The 26,607-nt window shown below is 51.5% G+C and overlaps 1 protein-coding gene across 1 annotated transcript in view; it reads right to left on the reverse strand.

The window, feature by feature from the left end:
* cyfip2 (cytoplasmic FMR1 interacting protein 2) overlaps window positions 1–26,607 on the reverse strand; it is a 133,504-nt gene that overhangs the window by 82,733 nt on the left and 24,164 nt on the right. Inside the window, 2 exon segments of the mRNA XM_038793554.1 lie at window positions 6,084–6,173; window positions 6,551–6,700. Of these exon segments, the coding sequence (XP_038649482.1) occupies window positions 6,084–6,173; window positions 6,551–6,667 (207 nt within the window). The 5' untranslated portion in view covers window positions 6,668–6,700.

Genomic DNA, 26,607 nt, shown 5'->3' on the forward strand with positions numbered 1-26,607 from the left:
AAAGATCACCATCAAAATGCGAAATAGATGAAAGCGTTCTAATTGGTCATTATCCAATGTGACTATATCATTTTGGACTAAGGGCAGCAGGGAGGCGCAGTGGTTAGCACTGCTGCCTCACGGCATCAAGGTCCCAGGTTCAGATCACCATCAAAATGCGAAATAGATGAAAGCGTTCTAATTGGTCATTATCCAATGTGACTATATCATTTTGGACTAAGGGCAGCAGGGAGGCGCAGTGGTTAGCACTGCTGCCTCACGGCATCAAGGTCCCAGGTTCAAATCCCGGCTCTCTGTCACTATCACTGTGGAGTTTGCACATTCTCCCTGTGTCTGCGTGGGTCTCACCCCCACAACCCCAAAGATGTGCAGGCTAGATGGATTTGCCACGCTAAATTGCCCCTTAATTGGAAAAATTAATTGGACACTCTACATTTTGGACTGGCCATAACCAATCAATCACATCCCGGGCAGAATTGGCAAAGCAGTCTGGTGATTATGTTACTAGTCATCCAGCAAAAATGACTATGAAACTGCCGGATTGTCACTAAAAACCCAATTGATTCACTAACGTGCCTCTAAAGGAAGGAAATCTGCTTTCCTATCCCAGTTTGGGCCTAATGTGACTCCAGTCTCAAGTAGTATGTATCAGAGTAACACTATTGGCTGGTGTAATGTCACGTGTTCCACAATGACATTATGGGAGTGTTTTGCGTTTTTTTTGTGGAGTTCACACTTGTACCTGTTTGAGTAGCATCTTGTAAATAAACCCCTTGCACTGTGTTATACCAACTCAACGTGTCCCCACCTCTGATTCTCTCTCTTTGTTGGCTACAACAAAGAGTATAACACGAAGCAACGTGATTGACCCTAAACTGCCCCCTGCCATGGTCTGGTGAGTCACTCAGTTTGTATCTCTCTGCTTCAGTTCCCATTGGAGTTGAGGTTTAGCGAAGAACACCATTAAAATTCTAAAGGAAGACAGGGGGCGCGATCCCACGGCCACGCTGCGTCTGAAAAGGAGCTCGCCGCGGCGCAGCGTGGCTGTTGAAAGCTGGGAGACCCCGCTCCCGGGATCCACCCAGCTCGCCACGCCTCGTACAATCCAACGCGATCTCGCGAGACGTTGTGATGCAAATCCCGCCCACAATGAGCAGGATCACTTTTTGGCAAATCTGCATATTAGAGGAGGCAGTAAGCCTCAGTCTAATGTGCAGATTCCCGAGGTACCTGAGGTTTTGGGATTCAACCCCCTCGCCTCAGAGATCCACAAACGGGGACCAGATGGAACAACGCTTATGGGGTTCTCCAAGGGGACCAAAGGCCCCCAGCAGCATGTCTTTTGGGCAGGGTGGTACCCTGGTACTATTGGTGCCAACTCTGTACCCTGGCAGTGCCAGCCTGGCATATTGGCAGTGCCACCTGGGTTCCAGCCTGGCACTTCCCAGGTGGCATTGCCAGCTGGCATGGGCACTGCCAAAGTGTCAAGCTGGCATATTTTGAGCGTGTTCAATCGGGCCGGGGTTGCCTGTGTGGGGTGTGGGCGGAATCTCATTGTGCATTCGGGCTGAGGGGAGAAGGTCGGGGATTGCTTCGGGGGCCTGGGGAGCTCCGGAGAGTGGAGCTTTCCCACTGTACAAAGGAGGCGATGTACGTCCCCGGCTGCACATTCCCTGTTCAGGCCCCTTATTCGCTGCGAGCGCCTGGAAACAAGCAGATAAACGCACTCACTGGGGGACTTTGTTCCCTTTTGGGAGAATCGTGCCCAGGGGATCTACATTGTTGGGACTCCAGCTCACTCCAGATCAACATTCTGCACCTGGGCAAAGCAGCCCATTTGACTGGCACCTCTTCCACCCCTCCTCAACATCCACTCCCTCCACCACCGAACAGTGGCGGCCCTACGTGCCATCTACAAGATGCACTGCAGAAACTCACCATGGCTCCGGAGATAGCACCTTCCAAACCCATAACCTCAACAACCTAGAAGATCAAGGACGGCAGATACATGGGAACACCACCACCCGCAGGTTCCCCTTTGTTGTAACCCCCATGAGATCCATGGGGATGACCCGACTGATCTCCACGTGAGGCGCGTGGAGTACATGCTCCCCCGCTAAGGGGCGGAGGCTCAACAGCGGGGTTCGTTAATTTCCACAGATAAAAGCCACTTTGTGGCTTTACTTTAGTTGGAAATTAAGTCATCAGGTTCAAGCCTTTTTGGGACTCCTCATGATTACAATAGCCTGCAATGATGTGGAAATGCCGGCGTTGGACTGGGGTGAGCACAGTAAGAAGTCCTACAATACCAGGTTAAAGTCCGACAGGTTTGTTTCAAACACTAGCTTTCGGAGCGCAGCTCCTTCCTCACCTGAGGTAGGAGCAGTGCTCCGAAAGCTAGTGTTTGAAACAATCCTGTTGGACTTTAACCTGGTGTTGTAAGACTTCTTACAATCGCCTGCAAGACACACCACCTTGACTTGGGATTTTATGGCTGTTCCTTCACTGTCGCTGGGTCAAAATCTTAGAACTCCCTCCCTAACAGCACTGCGGGTGTACTTACACCACGTGGACTGCAGCGGCTCAAAAGCAGCTCCACCACCACCATTGTGGGCAATTAGGGGTGGGCAATAAATGCTGGCCTAGCCTCCATCACCCACATCCGAATGAATAAATAAATAAATGAATAAGAGGGTAGAACAAACTACAGTTTACTCAGTATTAAATTGAGAAACTCAGGAAGGTGATAATGCAGATATCAGTATGTGGCAATGCGCTGGGGCACTGGAGTTTCATAGCTTTTACACATCGCTCAGTATCATAGAACATAGAACATAGAACGATACAGCGCAGTACAGGCCCTTCGGCCCTCAATGTTGCACCGACATGAAAAAAAACTAAAGGCCATCTAACCTACACTATGCCCTTATCATCCATATGCTTATCCAATAAACTTTTAAATGCCCTCAATGTTGGCGAGTTCACTACTGTTGCAGGTAGGGCATTCCACGGCCTCACCACTCTTTGCGTAAAAAACCCACCTCTGACCTCTGTCCTATATCTATTACCCCTCAATTTAAGGCTATGTCCCCTCGTGATAGCCACCTCCATCCGCGGGAGAAGGCTCTCGCTGTCCACCCTATCTAACCCTCTGATCATTTTGTATGCCTCTATTAGGTCACCTCTTAACCTTCTTCTCTCTAACGAAAACAACCTCAAGTCCATCAGCCTTTCCTCATAAGATTTTCCCTCCATACCAGGCAACATCCTGGTAAATCTCCTCTGCACCCGTTCCAAAGCTTCCACGTCCTTCCTATAATGAGGCGACCAGAACTGTACGCAATACTCCAAATGCGGCCGTACCAGAGTTTTGTACAGCTGCAACATGACCTCATGGCTCCGGAACTCAATCCCTCTACCAATAAAGGCCATCACACCATAGGCCTTCTTCACAACCCTATCAACCTGGGTGGCAACTTTCAGGGATCTATGTACATGGACACCGAGATCCCTCTGCTCATCCACACTACCAAGAATTTTACCATTAGCCAAATATTCCGCATTCCTGTTATTCTTTCCAAAGTGAATCACCTCACACTTCTCCACATTAAACTCCATTTGCCACCTCTCAGCCCAGCTCTGCAGCTTATCTATGTCCCTCTGTAACCTGCAACATCCTTCCGCACTGTCTACAACTCCACCGACTTTAGTGTCGTCTGCAAATTTACTCACCCATCCTTCTGCTCCCTCCTCTAGGTCATTTATAAAAATGACAAACAGCAACGGCCCCAGAACAGATCCTTGTGGTACGCCACTCGTAACTGAACTCCATTCTGAACATTTCCCATCAACCACCACTCTCTGTCTTCTTTCAACTAGCCAATTTCTGATCCACATCTCTAAATCACCCTCAATCCCCAGCCTCCGTATTTTCTGCAATAGCCGACCGTGGGGAACCTTATCAAACGCTTTACTGAAATCCATATACACCACATCAACTGCTTTACCCTCGTCCACCTGTTCAGTCACCTTCTCAAAGAACTCGATAAGGTTTGTGAGGCATGACCTACCCTTCACAAAACCATGCTGACTATCCCTAATCATATTATTCCTATCTAGATGATTATAAATCGTATCTTTTATAATCCTCTCCAAGACTTTACCCACCACAGATGTTAGGCTCACCGGCCTATAGTTACCAGGGTTATCTCTACTTCCCTTCTTGAACAAAGGGACCACATTTGCTATCCTCCAGTCCTCTGGCACTATTCCTGTAGCCAATGATGACCTAAAAATCAAAGCCAAAGGCTCAGCAATCTCTTCCCTGGCTTCCCAGAGAATCCTAGGATAAATCCCATCAGGCCTCGGGGACTTATCTATTTTCACCTTGTCCAGAATTGCCAACACTTCTTCCCTACTCACCTCAATGCCATCTATTCTAATAGCCTGGGTCTCAGCATTCTCCTCCACAATATTATCTTTTTCCTGAGTGAATACTGACAAAACGTATTCATTTAGTATCTCGCTTATCTCCTCAGCCTCCACACACAACTTCCCACCACTGTCCTTGACTGGCCCTACTCTTACCCTAGTCATTCTTTTATTCCTGACATACCTATAGAAAGCTTTTGGGTTTTCCTTGATCCTACCTGCCAAAGACTTCTCATGTCCCCTCCTTGCTCGTCTTAGCTCTCTCTTTAGATCCTTCCTCGCTTCCCTGTAACTATCAAGCGCCCCAACTGAAACTTCACGCCTCATCTTCACATAGGCCTCCTTTTTCCTCTTAACAAGAGATTCCACTTCTTTGGTAAACCACGGTTCCCTTGCTCTACCCTTTCCTCCCTGTCTGACTGGTACGTACTGATCAAGAACACGCAATAGCTGTTCCTTGAACAAGCTCCACATATCCAGTGTGCCCAACCCTTGCAGCCTACTTCTCCAACCTACACATCCTAAGTCATGTCTAATGGCATCATAATTGCCCTTCCCCCAGCTATAACTCTTGCCCTGCGGGGTATACTTATCCCTTTCCCTCACTAATGTAAAGGTCACCGAATTGTGGTCACTGTCTCCAAAGTGTTCACTTACCTCCAGATCTAACACCTGGCCTGGTTCATTACCCAAAACCAAATCCAAAGTGGCCTCACCTCTTGTTGGCCTGTCAACATATTGTGTCAGAAAACCCTCCTGCACACATTGTACAAAGAACGACCCATCCAATGTACTCGAACTATATCTTTTCCAGTCAATATTAGGAAAGTTAAAGTCTCCCATAACAACTACCCTGTTACTTTCGCTCTTTTCCAGAATCATCTTCGCCATCCTTTCCTCTACATCTCTAGAACTATTAGGTGGCCTATAGAAAACTCCCAGCAGGGTGACCTCTCCTTTCCTGTTTCTAACCTCAGCCCATACTACCTCGGAAGAAGAGTCCCCATCTTGCACCCTTTCTGCCACCGTAATACTGTCCTTGACTAGCAGCGCCACACCTCCCCCTCTTTTGCCCCCTTCTCTGACTTTACTAAAGCACCTCAACCCCGGAACCTGCAACAACTATTCCTGTCCCTGCTCTATCCATGTCTCTGAAATGGCCACAACATCGAAGTCCCAGGTACCAACCCATGCTGCCAGTTCCCCTACCTTATTTCGTATACTCCTGGCATTGAAATAGACACACTTCAAACCACCTACCTGAACACTGCCGCCCTCCTGCGAAGTCAAATCTGTGCTCCTGACCTCTCTACTCTCAATCTCTCACACCCCAAAACTACAATCCAGGTTCCCATGCCCCTGCTGAATTAGTTTAAACCCCCCCAAAGAGTACTAACAAATCTCCCCCCCAGGATATTGGTGCCCCTTAGGTTCAGATGTAGACCATCCTGTCTATAGAGGTCCCACCTTCCCCAGAAAGAGCCCCAGTTATCCAGAAGTCCATGAGTATCCCTCATGGACTTTCTACAAAGTGGCTGGGGGCCCGCTCTGCCCACTTTGAAAGCCTCGTGTGTTAATAACAGAGGGGGAGCTGGTTGCAGACGGAAGCAAACTTACCTTTGGACAGAGCGGAGTGGCGAACAGTGACTTACCATGCTGGAGTGTACAGTGGCCTGTTCGATGTACCTGGCGATCCCAGTAACAAATGCATTTCTGTCTTCAAAGTTGGTGTCAAAGTTCGCCTGAGGATGAAGGATAAATGCGGAGTTTTATAGAAAAGTGAAATGTGCTCATTCTGTGGTGTATGAATGGAAGATGTCACATGACCCGCACGGCAGGAGACTCGGCTATATTCGGAGACCAGATCCCCAACAATCGATTGCTTTGTTTGCAATAGTTGGATCACTTTCATCAATGAGAGCAGCCAACCAGAGCACAACATAACATCGGGAAGATGGCCTCAGCCTTGTACAACAGGTTAGTCACGTCAATCATTATTTTATTCCTTTAGTGACTGCTAATTCACTGGTCGGGGTGAATCAGTTACAATGGGGGAGTTGATTGGTTGTCCATGGACATTAGTTCAAGGTCTTGGGGAGTCCCCGGAATCCAAACGTACCTGGTACATGATGGAGGAGGGAGGCGGTTCGATGCATGGTTGTTGGTCAGGGAGGGGCAACTCCTCCAACAGGTCCACATTGGACAGAGCATCCTCCAGTGTCACATGCGTCGTCATGGCGGTGTCCAATCAAAACCCGGCCAGACTAATCTGGGGAAGGAATATAACAGACCAAGGAACCATTTAGAATTAATGCAGCAATCGCAGGATGGCAATGGTCCCAAACTGAGACAAACAGGAACATAGAACACACAGTGCAGAAGGAGGCCATTCAGCCCATCGAGTCTGCACCGACCCACTTAAGCCCTCACTTCCACCCTATCCCCGTAACCCGATAACCCTCCTAATCTTTTTGGTCACCAAGGGCAATTTATCATGGTCAATGCACCTATCCTGCATGTCCTTGGACTGTGGGAGGAAACCGGAGCACCCGGAGGAAACCCACACAGACATGGGGAAAACGTGCAGACTCCGCACAGACAGTGACCCAGCGGGGAATCAAACCTGGGACCCTGGCGCTGTGAAGCCACAGTGCTAGCCACTTGTACTACCGTGCTGCCCTAAAGTAGGAACTTAACAACCCCCTCGTCATCCACCAATCCCCCAGCACCTACAACATTCCTGGAAGGTTTTGGGGTTTCATATGACAGGATTTTTCGGATGACCGCGTTTCACAGTCCTCCACCCAATGAGTCAGGATGGGACGTATCTCTGCCAATACAGGCTGTCCCACAGCCATTTAACATTCGGCAGGGTATTCATTGGTGAAGGGTGAGATTTCCACCTCCTTTCGGGGGGGTCATCACACCATCGCTTATTGTCACAAGTCGGCTTCAAATAAAATGACTGTTGTGGTGAATGAGATTCACACGGTTACCAATGTCACTCTGTTCCCATTGTATATATGTACCGATATTGTAAGTGCAGTTGCACTACCTGACCACCAGGGGGAGTAGCTCTGGGAGTACTCGAGAGTTTGTACTGGGCTCCCCCCTTGGCTCTGCTCAGAACTCCTCCCCCTGGAGCTGCTGTATAAAGATCCGTGCCACAGAGTCAGCCAGCCAGTTCATCGAAAGTTCAACGGCTAACAGGCTGGCTCTGTTGTAAGTATATTAAAACAGCTGTTCTACTCCTACAAGCACATGTCCGTAGAATTGATGGTTCCATCAATTTAATATACTTACGAAACAGTCGAAGTAAATCATGGAAGCAGCCCTTAAGCCCGGACGCCTAGAACTCGACCCGCAGGATGCAGAGGCTAAAGAAATTTTCTTCCACTGGCTGAGATGTTTTAATGTGGAGATGCCGGCGTTGGACTGGGGTGAGCACAGTAAGAAGTCTTACAACACCAGGTTAAAGTCACAACAGGTTTGTTTCAAACACGAGCTTTCGGAGCACGGCTCCTTCTTCAGGTGAATGGAAAGGCTTGTTCCAGAAATGTTTATATAGACACAGTCAGAGATGCCCCGGAATGCGAGCACCTGCAGGCAATCAAATCATCAAAGATGCAGAGAGAGAGGTAACTCCAGGTTAAAGAGGTGTGAATTGTCCCAAGCCAGTTCAGTCGGTAGGCCTCTGCAAGTCCAGGCTTGTTGGTGGGGGCCGAATGTAATGCGACATGAATCCCAGATCCCGGTTGAGTCCGCATTCATGCGTGCAGAACTTAGCTATAAGTTTTTGCTCAGCAATTTTGCGTTGTCGCGTCTCCTGAAGGCCTCCTTGTAGAATGCTGACCCGGAGATCAGAGGCTGAATGTCCTTGACTGCTGAAGTGTTCCCCAACTGGAAGGGAACAGTCCTGCCTGTTGATAGTCGCACGATGCCCGTTTATTCGTTGTCGCAGTGTCTGCATGGTCTCGCCAATGTACCACGCTTCGGGACATCCTTTCCTGCAGCGTATGAGGTAGACTACATTGGTCGAGTCGCACGAGTATGCGCCGCGTACCTGGTGGGTGGTGTTTCCACGTGTAATGGTGGTGTCCATGTCGATGATCTGGCATGTCTTGCAGAGATTACCCTGGCAGGGTTTTGTGGTGTTGTGGTTGCTGTTCTGAAGGCTGGGTAATTTGCTGCAAACAATGGTTTGTTTGAGGTTGCGCGGTTGTTTGAAGGCCAGTAGTGGGGGTGTGGGGATGACCTTGGCAAGATGTCCATCCTCGCTGATGATGTGTTGGAGGCTGCGAAGAAGATGTCGTAGTTTCTCCGCCCCAGGAAAGTACTGGACGACGAAGGGTACTCTGTCAGTGGTGTCCCGTGTTTGTCTTCTGAGGAGGTCGGTGCGGTTTTTTGCTGTGGCGCGGTGGAACTGTCGATCAATGAGTCGAGCGCCATATCCCGTTCGTACGAGGGCATCTTTCACCACCATTACACGTGGAAACACCACCCACCAGGTACGCGGCGCATACTCGTGCGACTCGACCAATGTAGTCTACCTCATACGCTGCAGGAAAGGATGTCCCGAAGTGTGGTACATTGGCGAGACCATGCAGACACTGCGACAACGAATAAACGGGCATCGTGCGACTATCAACAGGCAGGACTGTTCCCTTCCAGTTGGGGAACACTTCAGCAGTCAAGGACATTCAGCCTCTGATCTCCGGGTCAGCATTCTACAAGGAGGCCTTCAGGAGACGCGACAACGCAAAATTGCTGAGCAAAAACTTATAGCTAAGTTCTGCACGCATGAATGCGGACTCAACCGGGATCTGGGATTCATGTCGCATTACATTCGGCCCCCACCAACAAGCCTGGACTTGCAGAGGCCTACCGACTGAACTGGCTTGGGACAATTCACACCTCTTTAACCTGGAGTTACCTCTCTCTCTGCATCTTTGATGATTTGATTGCCTGCAGGTGCTCGCATTCCGGGGCATCTCTGACTGTGTCTATATAAACATTTCTGGAACAAGCCTTTCCATTCACCTGAAGAAGGAGCCGTGCTCCGAAAGCTCGTGTTTGAAACAAACCTGTTGGACTTTAACCTGGTGTTGTAAGACTTCTTACTGAGATGTTTTAAGGCCTACCTGGAAGAAGCCAGCACCGCTGGAACAACGGAGGAAGAAAAACTCAGCCTACTGCACGCGAGGGTAAGCCACAGAATCTCCACACAGTTAAATCCGGCCGGTTCTTACACCGCAGCACTGGCGATATTGGACAAAATGTATGTTAGGCCCATTAACGAGGTTTATGCACGACACGTGTTTACGACTCGCCATCAGTGGCCTACAGAAACGCTAACCGAGTTTGTACGTGAACTGAACAATCTCTCTAATGACTAATTATCAGGCCGTTACCGCGGCTGAACATAGGGAGCTTGCTGTGCGGGGTGTTTTCGTAGCGGGCCATAGATCTAACTATGTGCGCCAAAGACTGCTAGAAAAGGGGGCCCAGGACTTAGATACTACTGTGGAGGCTGCTACCACGAGGGAAGTCTCCTTCCGCAGCCTCACCTCGTTTCCCGCGGACCCCGCGACCTCATCGTGGGCCCCCGACCAACAACCCCCCCAGGCCTGTGCTGCACGGCCCCCCAGCTACCACGCTGCCAAAGCCAGTTACTCAGCTGCCCCAGCCAGTTACTCTGCTGCCCCAGCCAGTTACTCTGCTGCCCCAGCCAGTTACTCTGCTGCCAAAGCCAGTTACTCTGCTGCCCCAGCCAGTTACTCTGCTGCCCCAGCCAGTTACTCTGCTGCCCCAGCCAGTTACTCTGCTGCCAAAGCCAGTTACTCAGCTGCTCCAGCCAGTTACTCGGCTGCCCCAGCCAGCTACTCAGCTGCTCCAGCCAGTTACTCGGCTGCCCCAGCCAGCTACTCAGCTGCTCCAGCCAGCTACTCAGCAGTCCCAGCCTGCCATTTCTGTGGCCAAAGCCAGCACCCGCGGCAGCACTGCCCAGCCCGATCCGCGACCTGCTGCAGCTGCGGGAAGAAAGGCCACTATGCCAGAGTGTGCCTTGCTAAAAGGGCCCCAGTTTCGAACTCCCCAGTAGAGAGAACAAATCGCTCCCAGCACCAGCGGGCCCGCGGGGCCTGAAACTCTGCGGCCTACGCCCCGAAACCGCCCCCTCCTGCCACGTACAATCCATGGGGGCCGCCATCTTGGCAAACCCCACCATGCGGCCGGCCACGTGCGACTCATGGGGGCTGCCATCTTGGACGCCATCTTCGTCGCTGCTCACCGCGTGCGATCCACGGGCCCCATCTGCATCTCCATGCTCAGATAGCTCATCAGAAGACTACGACTTCCCCGGGCATTCATCACGCGGCCCGCAACTCAGCGCAGCGATCCTGCATCAAGCTCGCCAGAAAGTACCGGCATCTACTCGACCGGACGCCCACTCGGAAGACTACGACATCCCCGGGCACTCACCACGCGGCTCGCAACTCAACGCAGTCACCCTAGATCAATCCTGCCCCAAGCACCTACGAAGTTCGATGGCGGAGGTCCAGATCAACGGGTACAGCACGCCATGCCTCTTTGACTCCGGAAGCACCGGTAGCTTCATATACCCAGAGCTGGGAAGATGATGTTCGCTTCCTATTTTTCCTGTGAGCCAAACTATCGCCCTCGCTTCGGGCTCCCACTCAGTCCAAATCCAAGGACGTACCGTTGCTACGCTCACAATTCGAGGCGCTAGTTATTCAAAATTTAAACTTTATGTCCTGCCTGACCTCTGCGCGCCACTCTTATTAGGCCTGGATTTCCAGTGCAACATCAAGAGCCTCACCCTCAGCTTCGGCGGGGCCCTGCCCCCACTCATTATCTGCAGCCTAGCCATGCTGCGCATCTCCCCCCCCTCCTCTCTTCACCAATCTCACTCCAGATTGCAAACCAGTAGCTACCCGCAGCAGGCGATACAGCCTACAGGATAGGGTTTTTATCCGATCGGAGGTCCGAAGGCTGCTCAGCGAGAGGATCATAGAGGCCAGTAATAGTCCCTGGAGAGCTCAGGTGGTGGTCGTCAAGACCGGGGAAAATTTCACATGGTCGTCGACTATAGCCAGACCATAAATCGCTTTACGCTCCTAGACGCGTATCCACTCACCAGAATTGCAGACATGGTTAACCAGATCGCCCAATATCGGCTATTTTCAATGGTGGATCTGAAGTCTGCATACCACCAGCTCCCAATCCGCCCAGAGGACCGCCACTACACGGCGTTCGAGGCCGATGGCCGCCTCTTCCATTTCCTCCGGGTTCCCTTCGGCGTCACTAACGGGGTCTCGGTGTTCCAACGAGCAATGGACCGAATGGTAGACCAGTACGGGCTGCGGGCCACGTTTCTGTATCTGGACAATGTTACCATCTGCGGCTATGACCAGCAGGACCACGACGCCAACCTGCACCATTTTCTCCAAACGGCACAGAAATGAAACCTCACTTATAACAAGGAGAAATACGTTTCCGCTCAAACAGACTGGCCATCCTCGGCTATGTCGTGGAGAACGAAGTCCTGGGCCCAGACCCGGACCGTATGCTCCCCCTCTTAGAACTCCCCCTCCCTCATTGCCCCAAGGCCCTCGAACGGTGCTTGGGGTTCTTTTCATACTACGCCCAGTAGGTCCCTCAATATGCGGACAAAGCCCGCCCACTCTTTAAGGCCACACGATTTCCCCTGTCTGCTGAGGCACGCCAGGCCTTCAGCTGCATCAAGGAGGACATCGCCAAAGCGACCATGCGGGCGGTGGATGAATCCACTCCCTTTCAGGTTGAGAGCGACGCCTCAGAGGTAGCTCTAGCAGACACTTAGGCAGGGAGGCCCATTGCATTTTTCTCCCGTACCCTATCCGCTTCAGAACTCCGACACTCCTCAGTCGAGAAGGAAACACAAGCCATCGTGGAGGCTGTTCGTCATTGAACGGCACTACCTCGCAGGTAGGAGGTTCACCCTCATCACCGACCAACAATCGGTTGCCTTTATGTTTGACAACTCGCAAAGGGGCAAAATAAAAAACGATAAACTCCTTCGGTGGAGGATCGAACTCTCCACCTATAGTTATGGTATTAAATATCAACCGGGGAAGCTCAACGAGCCCTCGGATGCCCTATCCCGCGGGACATGCGCCAGCGCGCAGATCAGCCGTCTGAAAGCTATCCACGATAACCTCTGCCATCCAGGGGTCACCCGGCTCGCCCACTACATCAGAGCCTGAAACCTGCCTTTCTCCAACGAGGAGGTAAAAGCAGTCACCAGGGACTGCCCGATCTGTGCGGAGTGCAAACCACACTTCTATAGACCAGACAGGGCCCACCTGGTCAAGGCTTCTAGGCCCTTTGAACGCCTTGCGATCGATTTCAAAGGGCCACTCCCCTCCAGTAACAAGAACATTTATTTCCTCAACATCATAGACGAGTTCTCCCGATTCGCCTTCGCCATCCCATGCCCTGATATGACCTCCCACACAGTCATTAGGGCCCTGCATAGTGTCTTCACCCTGTTCGGTTTCCCCAGCTACGTGCACAGCGACCGGGGTTCGTCCTTTATGAGCGACAAGCTGCGTCAGTACCTGCTCGACAAGGGCATCGCCTCGAGCAGGACTACCAGCTACAACCCCAGGGTTGGGCAGGTGGAGAGAGAGAACGCGACGGTCTGGAAGACCGTCCTACTGACCCTCCGGTCTAGAAAACTCCAAGTCTCCCAATGGCAAGAAGTCCTCCCAGACGCGCTCCACGCAATTAGATCCCTCCTCTATACAGCGACCAATCAAACCCCTCACGAGCGGCTCTTCATTTTTTCTAGGGGCACTACCACGGGGGTCTCACTTCCGGCGTGGCTGAGGACACCAGGCCCGGTTCTCCTGAGGAAGCACGTCAGGGCGCACAAAACCGACCCCCTTGTTGAAAAGGTGCGCCTCCTCCATTCCAACCCCCAGTACGCATTCGTGGAGTTCCCGGACGGTCGCCAGGACACAGTATCCCTTCGGGACCTGGCACCCGCTGGATCCAGCCCCACCCCCCCTACCTCCACTGAGGAACCCCTTACCCCGTTCCCTATGCTGCCGCCCCCTCGCGCCCCCGATTCCGCAAGCTCACCCCACCGGTTCCACGAGCCAGAACCAGCCCGCCCTCAGCGCCCCCAGTCTCCGATCGAGCCAGAGGTGTATGAAGTTTGGACGAGACCCGCCCCGGAGTCTGCCATCGTACCCCAGCTCTCAACACCCACCCAGCCACCGCAAGAGGCTGCAACCCCGGTGCTCCGCAGATCGCAACGAACAATTCGTCCACCGGACAGACTAACTCTGTGAGACACCACCCCCGCCGGACTTGATTTGTTTTCACAGGGGGTGAATGTGGTGAATGAGATTCACACGGTATTATAAGTTACTAATGTCACTCTGTTCCCATTGTATATATGTACCGATATTGTAAGTGCAGTTGCACTACCTGACCACCAGGGGGAGTAGCTCTGGGAGTACTCGAGAGTTTGTACTGGGTTCCCCCCTTGGCTCCGCCCAGAACTCCTCCCCCTGGAGCTGCTGTATAAAGATCCGTGCCACAGGGCCAGCCAGCCAGTCCATCGAAAGTTCAACGGCTAACAGGCTGGCTCTGTTGCAAGTATATTAAAACCGCTATTCTAATCCTACAAGCACGTGTCCGTAGAATTGATGGTTCCATCAACTGTGAAAAGTCCCTAGTCGCCACATTCCGGCGCCTGTTCGGGGAGGCTGGTTCGGGGAGGTTGGTATGGGTACTGGATCTACAGCCAGTCCCCAAAGTACAGGAGGTTAGGGAGGCCTGAAGTCTGGGTATTGGCAGGTGCCTCTCCACAAGGGGGTGAAGGGGATATTAGGGGAATGGGAGGGGGGGGCAGGTTAGAGAGGCCAGGGAGTCGGCTTAAAGGGGCATATGACCTGGAGGAGAGGGGCTGTCAGCCCCCCCCCCCCCCCATAAAATGGGAGACGAGTCAGGGATGGTTGGGTAGGTGGTGGTTAGGCCATGTGCTACATTCCTACCTCCAGACTCGCTGGCAGGGATCAGGAAATTCCGCCCATAGAGATACACAGAGTTCACACAGAAACAGGCCACGCGGCCCAACCCAGAATTTATACTCCTTTCAAACCTCTTCCCATCCAACTCTAACAGCATCACCCTCTCTTCCCTTCTCCCGGAGAGTTTCCCTTTAAATGTATCAATGCTGTGAGAGCTGCACATGGCTTTACGGTGCCCGACTTTATTTCCAATGTAAAGCTAAATTGCAACATTTGCTGTGTTAAATTGAGACCCACCTGCTCTTCCTCTTATTCCCTCCTCAGAGCAGCGTGCACGGATAGACCTCCGCTTCCTGGGGCCTTACCCAATCGCTAAGCGACACCCAGAAGTTACCTCATCTCCTCCCCTACCTCTTTCCAAATGACCCGAGTTCCTCAGCACCCAGTCTTACTACCCAGCTTCCCGACTGAAGCCAGCGGCAAATTGATATTTCGATTTTCCTCCAACAACCCAACAACCATTTGCATTCAGTGCTCTCCGGCACGGTGACAAACCTCTCCCCGGGGTAGGTAAAGGAAGGGTTTGAAACACGCTGTGAGCTCAGCTGCTGACATTTGCAGAAAAGATGCAAGAAATGAAGAACAGGAACAAGAACAGGAAACCCATTTCCGGCTGAGCCGATTCTGTAATGCGGGCTGAGGTGTGTGTGTGTGTGTACCAATGGTAGGCTTGAGACACCTGATCTTGCTGTCATCGCATTTTTTGTTTCTATTCACAGCTTCTCAGGCAGAAAAGAAAAGGACTTTAAAATAAACTCCGAATCCTCGGACCGCAGGTGAGAGGACAGCAGGGACCAAGTGACACTCTGCTGCTGTCTCAACGACACACACACACACACACACACACAGCAGAAAACTCTGATTGTCGGGGCCCTGCGATTCAGGAGGAAGCACGCGGCTCTTGTCAGCGACAGCTCAAATCAAGAACGTGGGGGCGCAGCTCACAGAAGCCTGGAGACGAGGACATCACACCACCCAGAGAGATGTGGGCTGTGGTAGACAATTACTGGATCAACTGGGCTCAGCCGAGTCTAATTCTTGCAGAAAATCTTTCCACAGCTCCTCAAATACCCCCTTCACCAGCCCCCGGCGTTTTTCTTTATTAAGGGGCAATTTAGCATGGCCAATCCACCTACCCTGTACATCTTTGGGTTGTGGGAGTGAGACCCATGCAAACACGGAGGGAATGGGCAAACGCCACATGGACAGTAACCCGGGGCTGGGATTGAACCCGGGTCCTCGGCGTCGTGAGGCTGCAGTGCTAACCACTGTGCCACCGTATCGCCCTAGCATAAGAACTAGGAGTAGGCCATCTGGCCCCTTGAGCCTGCTCCGCCATTCAATGAGATCATGGCTGATCTTTTGTGGACTCAGGTCCACTTTCCGGCCTGAACACCATAACCCTTAATCCCTTTATTCTTCAAAAAACTATCTATCTTTACCATAAAAACATTTAATGAAGGAGCCTCAACTGCTTCACTGGGCAAGGAATTCCATAGATTCACAACCCTTTGGGTGAAGAAGTTCCTCCTAAACTCAGTCCTAAATCTACTTCCCCTTATTTTGAGGCTATGCCCCCTAGTTCTGCTTTCACCAGCCAGTGGAAACAACCTGCCCGCATCTATCCTATCTATTCCCTTCATAATTTTATATGTTTCTATACGATCCCCCCTCATCCTTCTAAATTCCAATGAGTACAGTCCCTGTCTACTCAATCTCTCCTCATAATCCAACCCCTTCAGCTCTGGGATTAACCTAGTGAATCTCCTCTGCACACCGTCCAGCGCCAGTACGTCCTTTCTCAAGTAAGGAGACCAAAACTGAACACAATACTCCAGGTGTGTCCTCACTAACACCTTATACAATTGCAGCATAACCTCCCTAGTCTTAAACTCCATCCCCCTAGCAATGAAGGAGAAAATTCCATTTGCCTCCTTAATCACCTGTTGCACCTGTAAACCAACCTTCTGTGACTCATGCACTAGCACACCCAAGTCTCTCTGAACAGCGGCATGCTTTAATATGTTATCGTTTAAATAATAATCCCGTTTGCTGGTATTCCTACCAAATGGATAACCTCACATTTGTCAACATTGTATTCCATCTGCCAGACCCGAGCCCATTCACTTAACCGATCCAAATCTCTCTGCAGACTTCCAGTATCCTCTGCACTTTTCGCTTTACCACTCATCTTAGTGTCATCTGCAAACTTGGACACATTGCCCTTGGTCCCCAACTCCAAATCATCTATGTTTTTATATCAACTCCCCGACAGAAACCCAACTCCTTGTTTGAGGAATTTATTCATGAATCCAATTCTGGCCCCTTGCTCACCCTTACTTTTAATCACACCACCATAGTCAACCGTGCCTGATGCCGCAAACACCTGTATCGATGGAGCTTATCGAGCTTAATAGTCCTTTTCTGGCTCTTGCCCTTTAGGTCACAGCGTAAGGCATACCTAATAGGAATGAGAAAAAAAAAAACAGTTTGGACCACTATTCTGATTCCCTAGTTTTTCCCTTCCGGAAAGTACCGAGTAAATGTGACTGAGGTTTCTGCCTCTCCCCATCCCTCCAATCAGTGAGTTCCAAATCTCCGCACTCTTCGCTCTTTGTGGGATCTTGCTGTGCCGGTTGCCACTTCTCGAATGCAGGAAACGCGACTATGCTCCCAAAGTACCTCACTGGCTGCAGTGCAGTCCCGAGGTTCTGAACATGCGGTGCAAACGCAAGCCTTTCCTCTCGCGCCACCAGTGGTCAGTCTCGTGGGTCTCCCCTGACCTGACTTCCTCCCGAGAGGGATTTTCTTCCCGGGATCTCCCTGACCACCCTCCATTCGCAGGCCCGTGGCTGTGGGATCTGAGCGAGCGACCAAAGTCAATCCAGGTTGCAAGCTTTGTGGAACGGCCATTCCCATCAAGCCGAGGGTCAAGACGTCTCAAGCGGTTTGTGTCAGGATCAAACGCTTCCGGGTCAGGGACATGCATGGGTGAGGCTCCCTATCTGGATATGAGAACTGGCATCTTCACAGCAATCTCCCAACCTCCCATCCCCCACCCCAGCTGCCATCCTGCGCATTCTTGGAGGCCAATTAGTTAATCGGTGGTGCGGGAGCTTTAGAAAATAATTCTAATCGGATCTTACTCACCTCGCTCACTAGAGATCCCAGGGTCCACCGTTTAAAAATAAATTGGTAACCTGATCAGGAATAGTGCAGTTAGAAGGTTAAACTCACTGTTGACGCAGAGGTAAACATCAAACACACGCACCCATCAGCAACTCACCAGTCACACAAACTGACTGACCAATCAAATGAGCTTACAGCATTCACAAACATGACATGTTTATTGACCCGGCTGAACTCTGACCCAAACCAAGTGGTTCGCAATGACTGAATGAGTCCAATTCTATTATCGCGACTATCTGGTCATTTTTTTGGATGGGGGGCGGCGGTTGGAGGGGTGTGAGAATATTGCAAATTCCAAATAAAGTGCCAAATCAGAGGCCTTGACAACATATTAAAAAATTAAACTTCCAGGCTCGCGAGCTGAACTCCCCATACAGCCTATGAGCCTCCACAGCTCTTTCATTGACAATACCCTACCCAGAAACAAAAATAATAAAGATGTTTCCAATATGAAAACACAACCAGCTGTATGCACCTTTCATTTTCATAGAATTTACAGTGCAGAAGGAGGCCCTTCGGCCCATCGAGTCTGCACCGACTCCTGGAAAGAGCACCCTACTCAAGGTCCACACCCCCACCCTATCCCCATAACCCAGTAACCCCACCCAACACTAAGGGCAATTTTGGACACTCAGGGCAATTTAGCACGGTCAATCCACCTAACCTGCACATCTTTGGACTGTGGGAGGAAACCGGAGCACCCGGAGGAAACCCACGCACACACGGGGAGAACGTGCAGACTCCGCACAGACAGTGACCCAAGCCAGGAATCGAACCTGGGACCCTGGAGCTGTGAAGCAATTGTGCTAACCACCCTGCTACCCTCATCAACAAATGTAAGGAAAAATAAAATCCAAACCCACCAACCCCCTCCCCATCACCTGAACCCCAACCCAGCCCCTTTAGCCACTGACGGTGACTAATTCCTTAAAGTAGGTAATGAATGGCAGCGCCTCAGGTAGAAACCCTCAGCCGCCCCCCCTAACGGGGTACTCGACTTCCTCCAGGTACAAGAATTCCATTAGGCCAGCCAACCAGACGGAGACGCTGGGCAGAGTAGGGGACCTCCACCCCAGCAGAACCCGCCTCCAGGCAATCAACAAGATGGAGGCAAGGATGTCTGCCTTCAGCCCCCCCCCCCCCCCCCCCCCCCGCCCCCTTTGCAGACCCAGCAAATCCGACATCCTGAAAATGGCCTCCAAAAGACAAAGGCTCCAGCTCAATATTCAGAATCACTGACCTGGTGCTAGAAAGGGAGGACCGGCCCAAAACCTTACCAGCTGGGACACGACCAGAGCGTGTGTGTGTGTGTGTGTGTGTGTGTGTCTGTGTGTGTGTGTCTGTGTGTGTGTGTCTGTGTGTGTGTGTGTGTGTGTGTTCGGCTGGCCACCCCTCCATGCTCCACTCGAGCTTGTCCTCTACCCCCGGAATGAAGCCACTCATCTTAGCCTGGGTCAGGTGGGCCCATCAGAATGTTTAAGGGTATCAGATTAAGGGGATTCAGCCGTCAGGGCTGTTGTGACTGGAGTGAGAAAGGGTCTGTAGACGTGTGGCAGCACGGTAGCACAAGTGGCTTCACAGCACCAGGGTCCCAGGTTCGATTCCCCGCTGGGTCACTGTCTGTGCGGAGTCTGCACGTTCTCCCCGTGCCTGCGTGGGTTTCCTCCGGGTGCTCCGGTTTCCTCCCACAGTCCAAAGATGTGCAAGTTAGGTGGATTGGCCATGCTAAATTGCCCTTAGTGTCCAAAAAAAAAAATTAGGAGGGATTATTGGGTTACGGGGATAGGGTGGAAGTGAGGGCTTAAATGGGTCGGTGCAGACTCGATGGGTCGAATGGCCTCCTTTTGCACTGTATGTTCTATGTGTGCCTTGTTGGTGATAACTGTGTCTGGGGACTCTGGATGGAATGCAGCTACTGTGAATGGGAGTCAAGGGCCAGAAGGATTGAGTGGGAAAGGAGAGATCCCCCATAATGGATGCCGAGATAGAAAGACTTTGACGTTGGACGTGGTGCCACGTTTGTGCAGGAAGGAATGTGAGGGCTCGAACTAAGTGAGGCGGATTTTAGTTCCATCAAAGTCAAACTTACCTTTTTGGTCAAAGTATCCTTTGCCTGCTAATTGATGTTAATTTTAGTTGGCTTGTTCCAGAAAACATTTTAAGAAGTGAAATCTTATCCATTGTTTTCCTTTCCTTTGGCCTTATGAGAAGTCTTTCGTTTAAAACCTATGGGAGGAATCATAAGAGCCTGGGATCCCGCACGCCTTAGTCACTGCTTTGTTAATCTGTATCGCCACCTTCAAATCTTACGCACAAACACCCCAAAGTCTCTCAGTTCTTTAAAATTGTAGCATTTAGTCTGTATTGGTTTGGGGTATGTTGCTGAGTTAGAGGATTAGCCATGATCGGGTTGAAGAGTGGAGCAGGCTTGAAGGGCCAAATGGCTTCCTCTATTTTCTATGTTTCTATATTTCCTGCCACACTTTCGACCCTGGATTTAATCTGCCATGTGCCCATTTCACCAGCCATGTGTCCGCTTCACCAGCGTGTGCCCATTTCACCAGCCATGTGCCCATTTCACCAGCCATGTGCCCATTTCACCAGCCATGTGTCCATTTCACCAGCCATGTGTCCGCTTCACCAGTATGTGTCCATTTCACCAGTGTGTGTCCATTTCACCAGCGTGTGCCCATTTCACCAGTGTGTGTCCATTTCACCAGCGTGTGCCCATTTCACCAGCGTGTGCCCATTTCACCAGCCATGTGCCCATTTCACCAGCCATGTGTCCATTTCACCAGCGTGCCCATTTCACCAGCGTGTGCCCATTTCACCAGCCATGTGCCCATTTCACCAGCCATGTGTCCATTTCACCAGCCATGTGTCCATTTCACCAGCGTGTGCCCATTTCACCAGCGTGTGCCCATTTCACCAGCCATGTGCCCATTTCACCAGCCATGTGTCCATTTCACCAGCCATGTGTCCATTTCACCAGCGTGTGCCCATTTCACCAGCCATGTGTCCATTTCTCCTCTCTAAACCTATCATCTGCATCACTGTTTGTAACACTCCGACATTTTGTGTCAACGCAAATTTTAAAATTGTGGCTCGCACCCCCAAGCCCAAGTCATTAAATGTACATCAAAAACAGCAGTGCTCCTGGTACTGACCCTTGGATAACCCACCGCATCCCTCCCTCCAGTCTGAAAAGCTCTGGTTTTCTAACCCTCGGTCAATGCTGCATCAATGTCGTTCCTACCTCTTTAATCCCTTGACCTACAATTCTGCTCACAAGCTTATCCTGTCCTAGTCTGTCAGGTGCATTTTGAAAATCCAGACAGCCCTGCTCCACTCTCTCTGCGTTATCTCATCCAAAAAGCTCAAGTTTGTCAAACAACATTTTTATTAGCCCGTGCTTGTCCAAGTGGCTTTTAATTATCTCCCGAATCATTGTCTCTGAAGCTTGGTCATCGCTGGCATTATCCAGGCGGGCTAAGTCCATTCCTCCCCCCTTTTTGTAAACAGGAATGTAACATTTGCAATTCTCCAGCATTCTGGCACCATCACTTCCGTGTCAGGGCGATGGGAAGGTTGTGGCCAGCACCTCATTTCCTTCAGCAATGTCGGATGCTTTCCATCCTGAACATGTGAATTGTTCTGTTTTCATACTGCCAGGGTTCACAATGTGTCTACTTTATTTTTACCTTGTCCAGTATCCTGGCAACCTCTTCAATTATCACACTGTGGTAGTATGACTAGGGGTATTACGGTACCTGGGAGTGTGAGCTGCTATTGGTGTAGAAGGCACGCTGCCCATTGGCCCAAGTGTTTTTTTCTCATTGGTCGAGAGGAAGGTAGTTCCGCCTACGAGGCGGAGTATAAGAACCCATGTTTCCCAGCAGCCAGGTCATTTCTGTACTCCTGCTGCTGGGGACACTTTTGCAGATTAAAGCCTTCGATTCAGACTACTCCTTCGTTTTTGTGTTCATTGATTGCGTATCACACACTTTTCCAAAGTTCTCTAAACCAACGTTGCAAAGTAATCATTTAAACCTTCAATGAGGCATTCGGACTACACTTTCATCCCCAATCAGTCCTGGCTACTCCACTTGCACATTTTAAGACTTCTGGGTTTCCCTTTTCACATTGTCTCTGTCTCCCCAATGTCCCTTTTCCTCTTCCTTTCTATATCCAGGCTGATTCCTTCCTGTATAAATATGTCCACCCAGCACCACCTCTCTGACAGTGCAGCACTCCCTCAGTAGTGACCCTCTGACAGTGCCGCACTCCCTCAGTACTGACCCTCTGACAGTGCGGCACTCCCTCAGTACTGACCCTCTGGCAGTGCAGCACTCCCTCAGTACAGTGCAGCACTCCCTCAGTACTGACCCTCTGACAGTGCAGCACTCCCTCAGTACTGACCCTCTGACAGTGCAGCACTCCCTCAGTACTGACCCTCTGACAGTGCAGCACTCCCTCAGTACTGTCCCTCTGACAGTGCAGCACTCCCTCAGTACAGTGCAGCACTCCCTCAGTACAGTGGAGTACTCCCTCAGTACTGACCCTCTGACAGTGCAGCACTCCCTCAGTACTGACCCTCTGACAGTGCAGCACTCCCTCAGTACTGACCCTCTGACAGTGCAGCACTCCCTCAGTACTGACCCTCTGACAGTGCAGCATTCTCCCAGCACTGTCCCTCTGACAGTGCAGCACTCCTTCAGTACTGACCCTCTGACAGTGCAGTACTCCCTCAGTACTGACCCTCTGACAGTGCAGCACTCCCTCAGTACTGACCCTCTGGCAGTGCAGCACTCCCTCAGTACAGTGCAGCACTCCCTCAGTACTGACCCTCTGACACTGCAGCACCCCCTCAGTACTGACCCTCTGACAGTGCGGCACTCCCTCAGTACTGACCCTCTGACACTGCAGCACTCCCTCAGTACTGACCCTCTGACCGTGCAGCACTCCCGTAGCGCTGCCCCTCCGTGTCAGCCTAGATTTGTGCCACTGTGTCTCTGGACTGAAAGACAGACCCTCTGGCAGTGCAGCACTCCCTCAGTACAGTGCAGCACTCCCTCAGCACTGTCCCTCTGACAGTGCAGCACTCCCTCAGTACAGTGCAGCACTCCCTCAGTACAGTGCAGCACTCCCTCAGTACTGACCCTCTGACAGTGCAGCACTCCCTCAGTACAGACCCTCTGGCAGTGCAGCACTCCCTCAGTACTGACCCTCTGACAGTGCGGCACTCCCTCAGTACTGACCCTCTGGCAGTGCAGCACTCCCTCAGTACAGTGCAGCACTCCCTCAGTACTGACCCTCTGACAGTGCAGCACTCCCTCAGCACTGTCCCTCTGACAGTGCAGCACTCCCTCAGTACTGACCCTCTGACAGTGCAGCACTCCCTCAGTACTGACCCTCTGACAGTGCAGCACTCCCTCAGTACTGACCCTCTGACAGTGCAGCACTCCCTCAGCACTGTCCCTCTGACAGTGCAGCACTCCCTCAGTACTGACCCTCTGACAGTGCAGCACTCCCTCAGTACTGACCCTCTGACAGTGCAGCACTCCCTCAGTACTGACCCTCTGACAGTGCAGCACCCCTCAGTACTGACCCTCTGACAGTGCAGCACTCCCTCAGTACTGACCCTCTGACAGTGCAGCACTCCCTCAGTACTGTCCCTCTGACAGTGCGGCACTCCCTCAGCACTGACCCTCTGACAGTGCAGCACTCCCTCAGTACAGTGCAGCACTCCCTCAGTACAGTGCAGCACTCCCTCAGTACTGACCCTCTGACAGTGCAGCACTCCCTCAGTACTGACCCTCTGACAGTGCAGCACTCCCTCAGTACTGACCCTCTGACAGTGCAGCTCTCCCTCAGTACTGACCCTCTGACAGTGCAGCACCCCCTCAGTACTGTCCCTCTGACAGTGCAGCACTCCCTCAGTACTGACCCTCTGACAGTGCAGCACTCTCCCAGCACTGTCCCTCTGACAGTGCAGCAATCCCTCAGTACTGACCCTCTGACAGTGCGGCACTCCCTCAGCACTGACCCTCTGACAGTGCAGCACCCCTCAGTACTGACCCTCTGACAGTGCAGCACTCCCTCAGTACTGACCCTCTGACCGTGCAGCACTCCCGTAGCGCTGTCCCTCCGTGTCAGCCTAGATTTGTGCCACTGTGTCTCTGGACTGAAAGACAGACCCTCTGGCAGTGCAGCACTCCCTCAGTACTGACCATATGACAGTGCAGCACTCCCTCAGCACTGTCCCTCTGACAGAGCAGCACTCCCTCAGTACAGTGCAGCACTCCCTCAGTACAGTGCAGTACTCCCTCAGTACTGACCCTCTGACAGTGCAGCACTCCCTCAGTACTGACCCTCTGACAGTGCAGCACTCCCTCAGTACTGACCCTCTGACAGTGCAGCACTCTCCCAGCACTGTCCCTCTGACAGTGCAGCACTCCTTCAGTACTGACCCTCTGACAGTGCAGCACTCCCTCAGTACTGACCCTCTGGCAGTGCAGCACTCCCTCAGTACAGTGCAGTACTCCCTCAGTACTGACCCTCTGACAGTGCAGCACTCCCTCAGTACTGACCCTCTGACAGTGCAGCACTCCCTTAGTACTGACCCTCTGACAGTGCAGCACTCCCTCAGCACTGTCCCTCTGACAGTGCAGCACTCCCTCAGTACTGCCCCTCTGACAGTGCGGCACTCCCTCAGTACTGACCCTCTGACAGTGCAGCTCTCCCTCAGCACTGTCCCTCTGACAGTGCAGCACTCCCTCAGTACTGCCCCTCTGACAGTGCGGCACTCCCTCAGTACTGACCCTCTGACACTGCAGCACTCCCTCAGTACTGACCCTCTGACAGTGCGGCACTCCCTCAGTACTGACCCTCTGACCGTGCGGCACTCCCGTAGCGCTGCCCCTCCGTGTCAGCCTAGATTTGTGCCACTGAGTCTCTGGACTGAAAGACAAACCCACAAACATCTGAACCTGAAGCAAGAGGGCTTCCAATGAACACGAGCTGACATAGGTTCAATTGACCAAGAAACTCATCCCTGGGGAGGAACATACTGGGAGTCTTCGAAACAGCAAGCGATACGGACCCCAATTTTAAAATGCGAAGTGAATGAGTATAGAGTGCATGGGCCCAGGGTAATGGAGGCCTGGCCGATTTTCCATACTTCCCAAATTAAGCTTTCACCTTCACATTGGGAGGAATGTGAGGTGAATAGAGAGTGTGAGGCAGTGAAGGGAGTCGGAAGTTTGGATTCTCTCTCTCTGGCTGCCTTCAGGCTGGCTGTGTATCAGTTGTCACTTGCTGGATTACAGTTGTTGGGTGGCAGAACTACCAACCAGATCAGCGGCCCTAGCAACCAGACAGGCGGCCCTAGCAACCAGATCAGCACCCTTACCAACCGACATCAAACACTCACTCTGACCAACATGCTCACTAAATGCACTAATTTTAAACTAAAGAAAAAAAAAAATCACACAGGAAACCTTAAATCAAACTCAGAACATTATCTAAAGGAACAGTGTCCTGCAACATTAACCCTTTCAGTGCTGAATAAATTATGACCAAAGTGTTCCCTGTCTTGATAATCTCCAGACACAGTTTTACTGCAATACTCGAAGTAAAAGGTTGAACTTGCATTTAGTTAGCACCTAGTGTATCCTTTGAATGCCACTTTGCAGACAACAATTTAATTCTGAACTATAATGTTGATAACATCTGCAAAGCAAGATCCCACACTCAACCACGAGATATATGACCTGCTTCGTCTGTGTGGTAGTATGACTAGAGGTACTACGGTACCTGGGAGTGTGACTTGCTATTGGTGGAGAAGGCTCGCTGCTCATTGGCCCAAGCGTTGCTCTCTCATTGGTCAAGATGAAGGTAGCTCCGCCCATGAGGCAGAGTATAAGAACCCGTGTTTCCCAGCAGCCATCGTTCTTTCTGTACTCAAGCTGCTGGGGAAACAGCTTGTAAATGAAAGCCTTCAATTCGGACTACTCCTTCGTTTCCGTGCTTATTGATCGCGCATCAGTCTGGCCTCCAGGTTGGTGACCCCAACCTCTTTGACTTGGTCTGTCCAATTTACCAAAGTCCACTCTCTCATGCTTCCCAGCTGGATTCAGCGGCAGAGATCAGGAACAGGAATCTGGGCACATTATTCATCTACACAACCAAGTGCCAATCTAACACCCACGTCAGCGTCCAAGTGGGACCTACGTGTGGCAGAGACTGGCAGTTGAACTGGAAACAGTCACATTAACCAGTGCATTGACTCACTGAGCCCTGGGGACAGACACCCATCAGAATGGAGGCTCTGCTTGATTTGCAAATATACTGTGATTCGCTACAGGTTATATTGGTGTTGTGGAGTCCAGAGTGATCGGGCAACTAAGTGTTTCATGCTGCCTCACAGCGCCAGGGACCCGGCTTCAATTGGGTGTGTGTGTGGAGTTTGCACATTCTCCCCGCGTCTGCGTGGGTTTCCTCCGGGTGCACCGGTTTCCTCCCATAGTCCAAAGATGTGCAGGTTAGATGGACTCGCCGCGCTAGATTGCCCTTAGTGTCCAAAGCTGCGCAGGTTAAGTGGGGTTATGGGGATAGGGCGGGGGTGTGGGCATAGGCTGGCTGTTCTTTGAGAGGTTCGCTGCAGACTTGATGGGCCGAATGGTCCTCTTTCTGCACTGTAGATAATATGGATTCTAGAAAGAGCGCTGAATTCAGGAATTTGGCGCAAGTGGGAATTGGGTTGAAGGGGGAAGGAGATGTTGCTTTTTACTCTTCTTGCTTGATCTGCAGTAAGTGCTGAGGCTTCCCCCCCCCCCCCCCCCCCCCCCCCCCCCCCGGTCTCTAAGCGATTTAACTGTAACCTGCT

The sequence above is a fragment of the Scyliorhinus canicula genome, chromosome 4 (assembly GCF_902713615.1).
Source record: "Scyliorhinus canicula chromosome 4, sScyCan1.1, whole genome shotgun sequence".
Classification (NCBI taxonomy): Eukaryota; Metazoa; Chordata; class Chondrichthyes; order Carcharhiniformes; family Scyliorhinidae; genus Scyliorhinus; species Scyliorhinus canicula.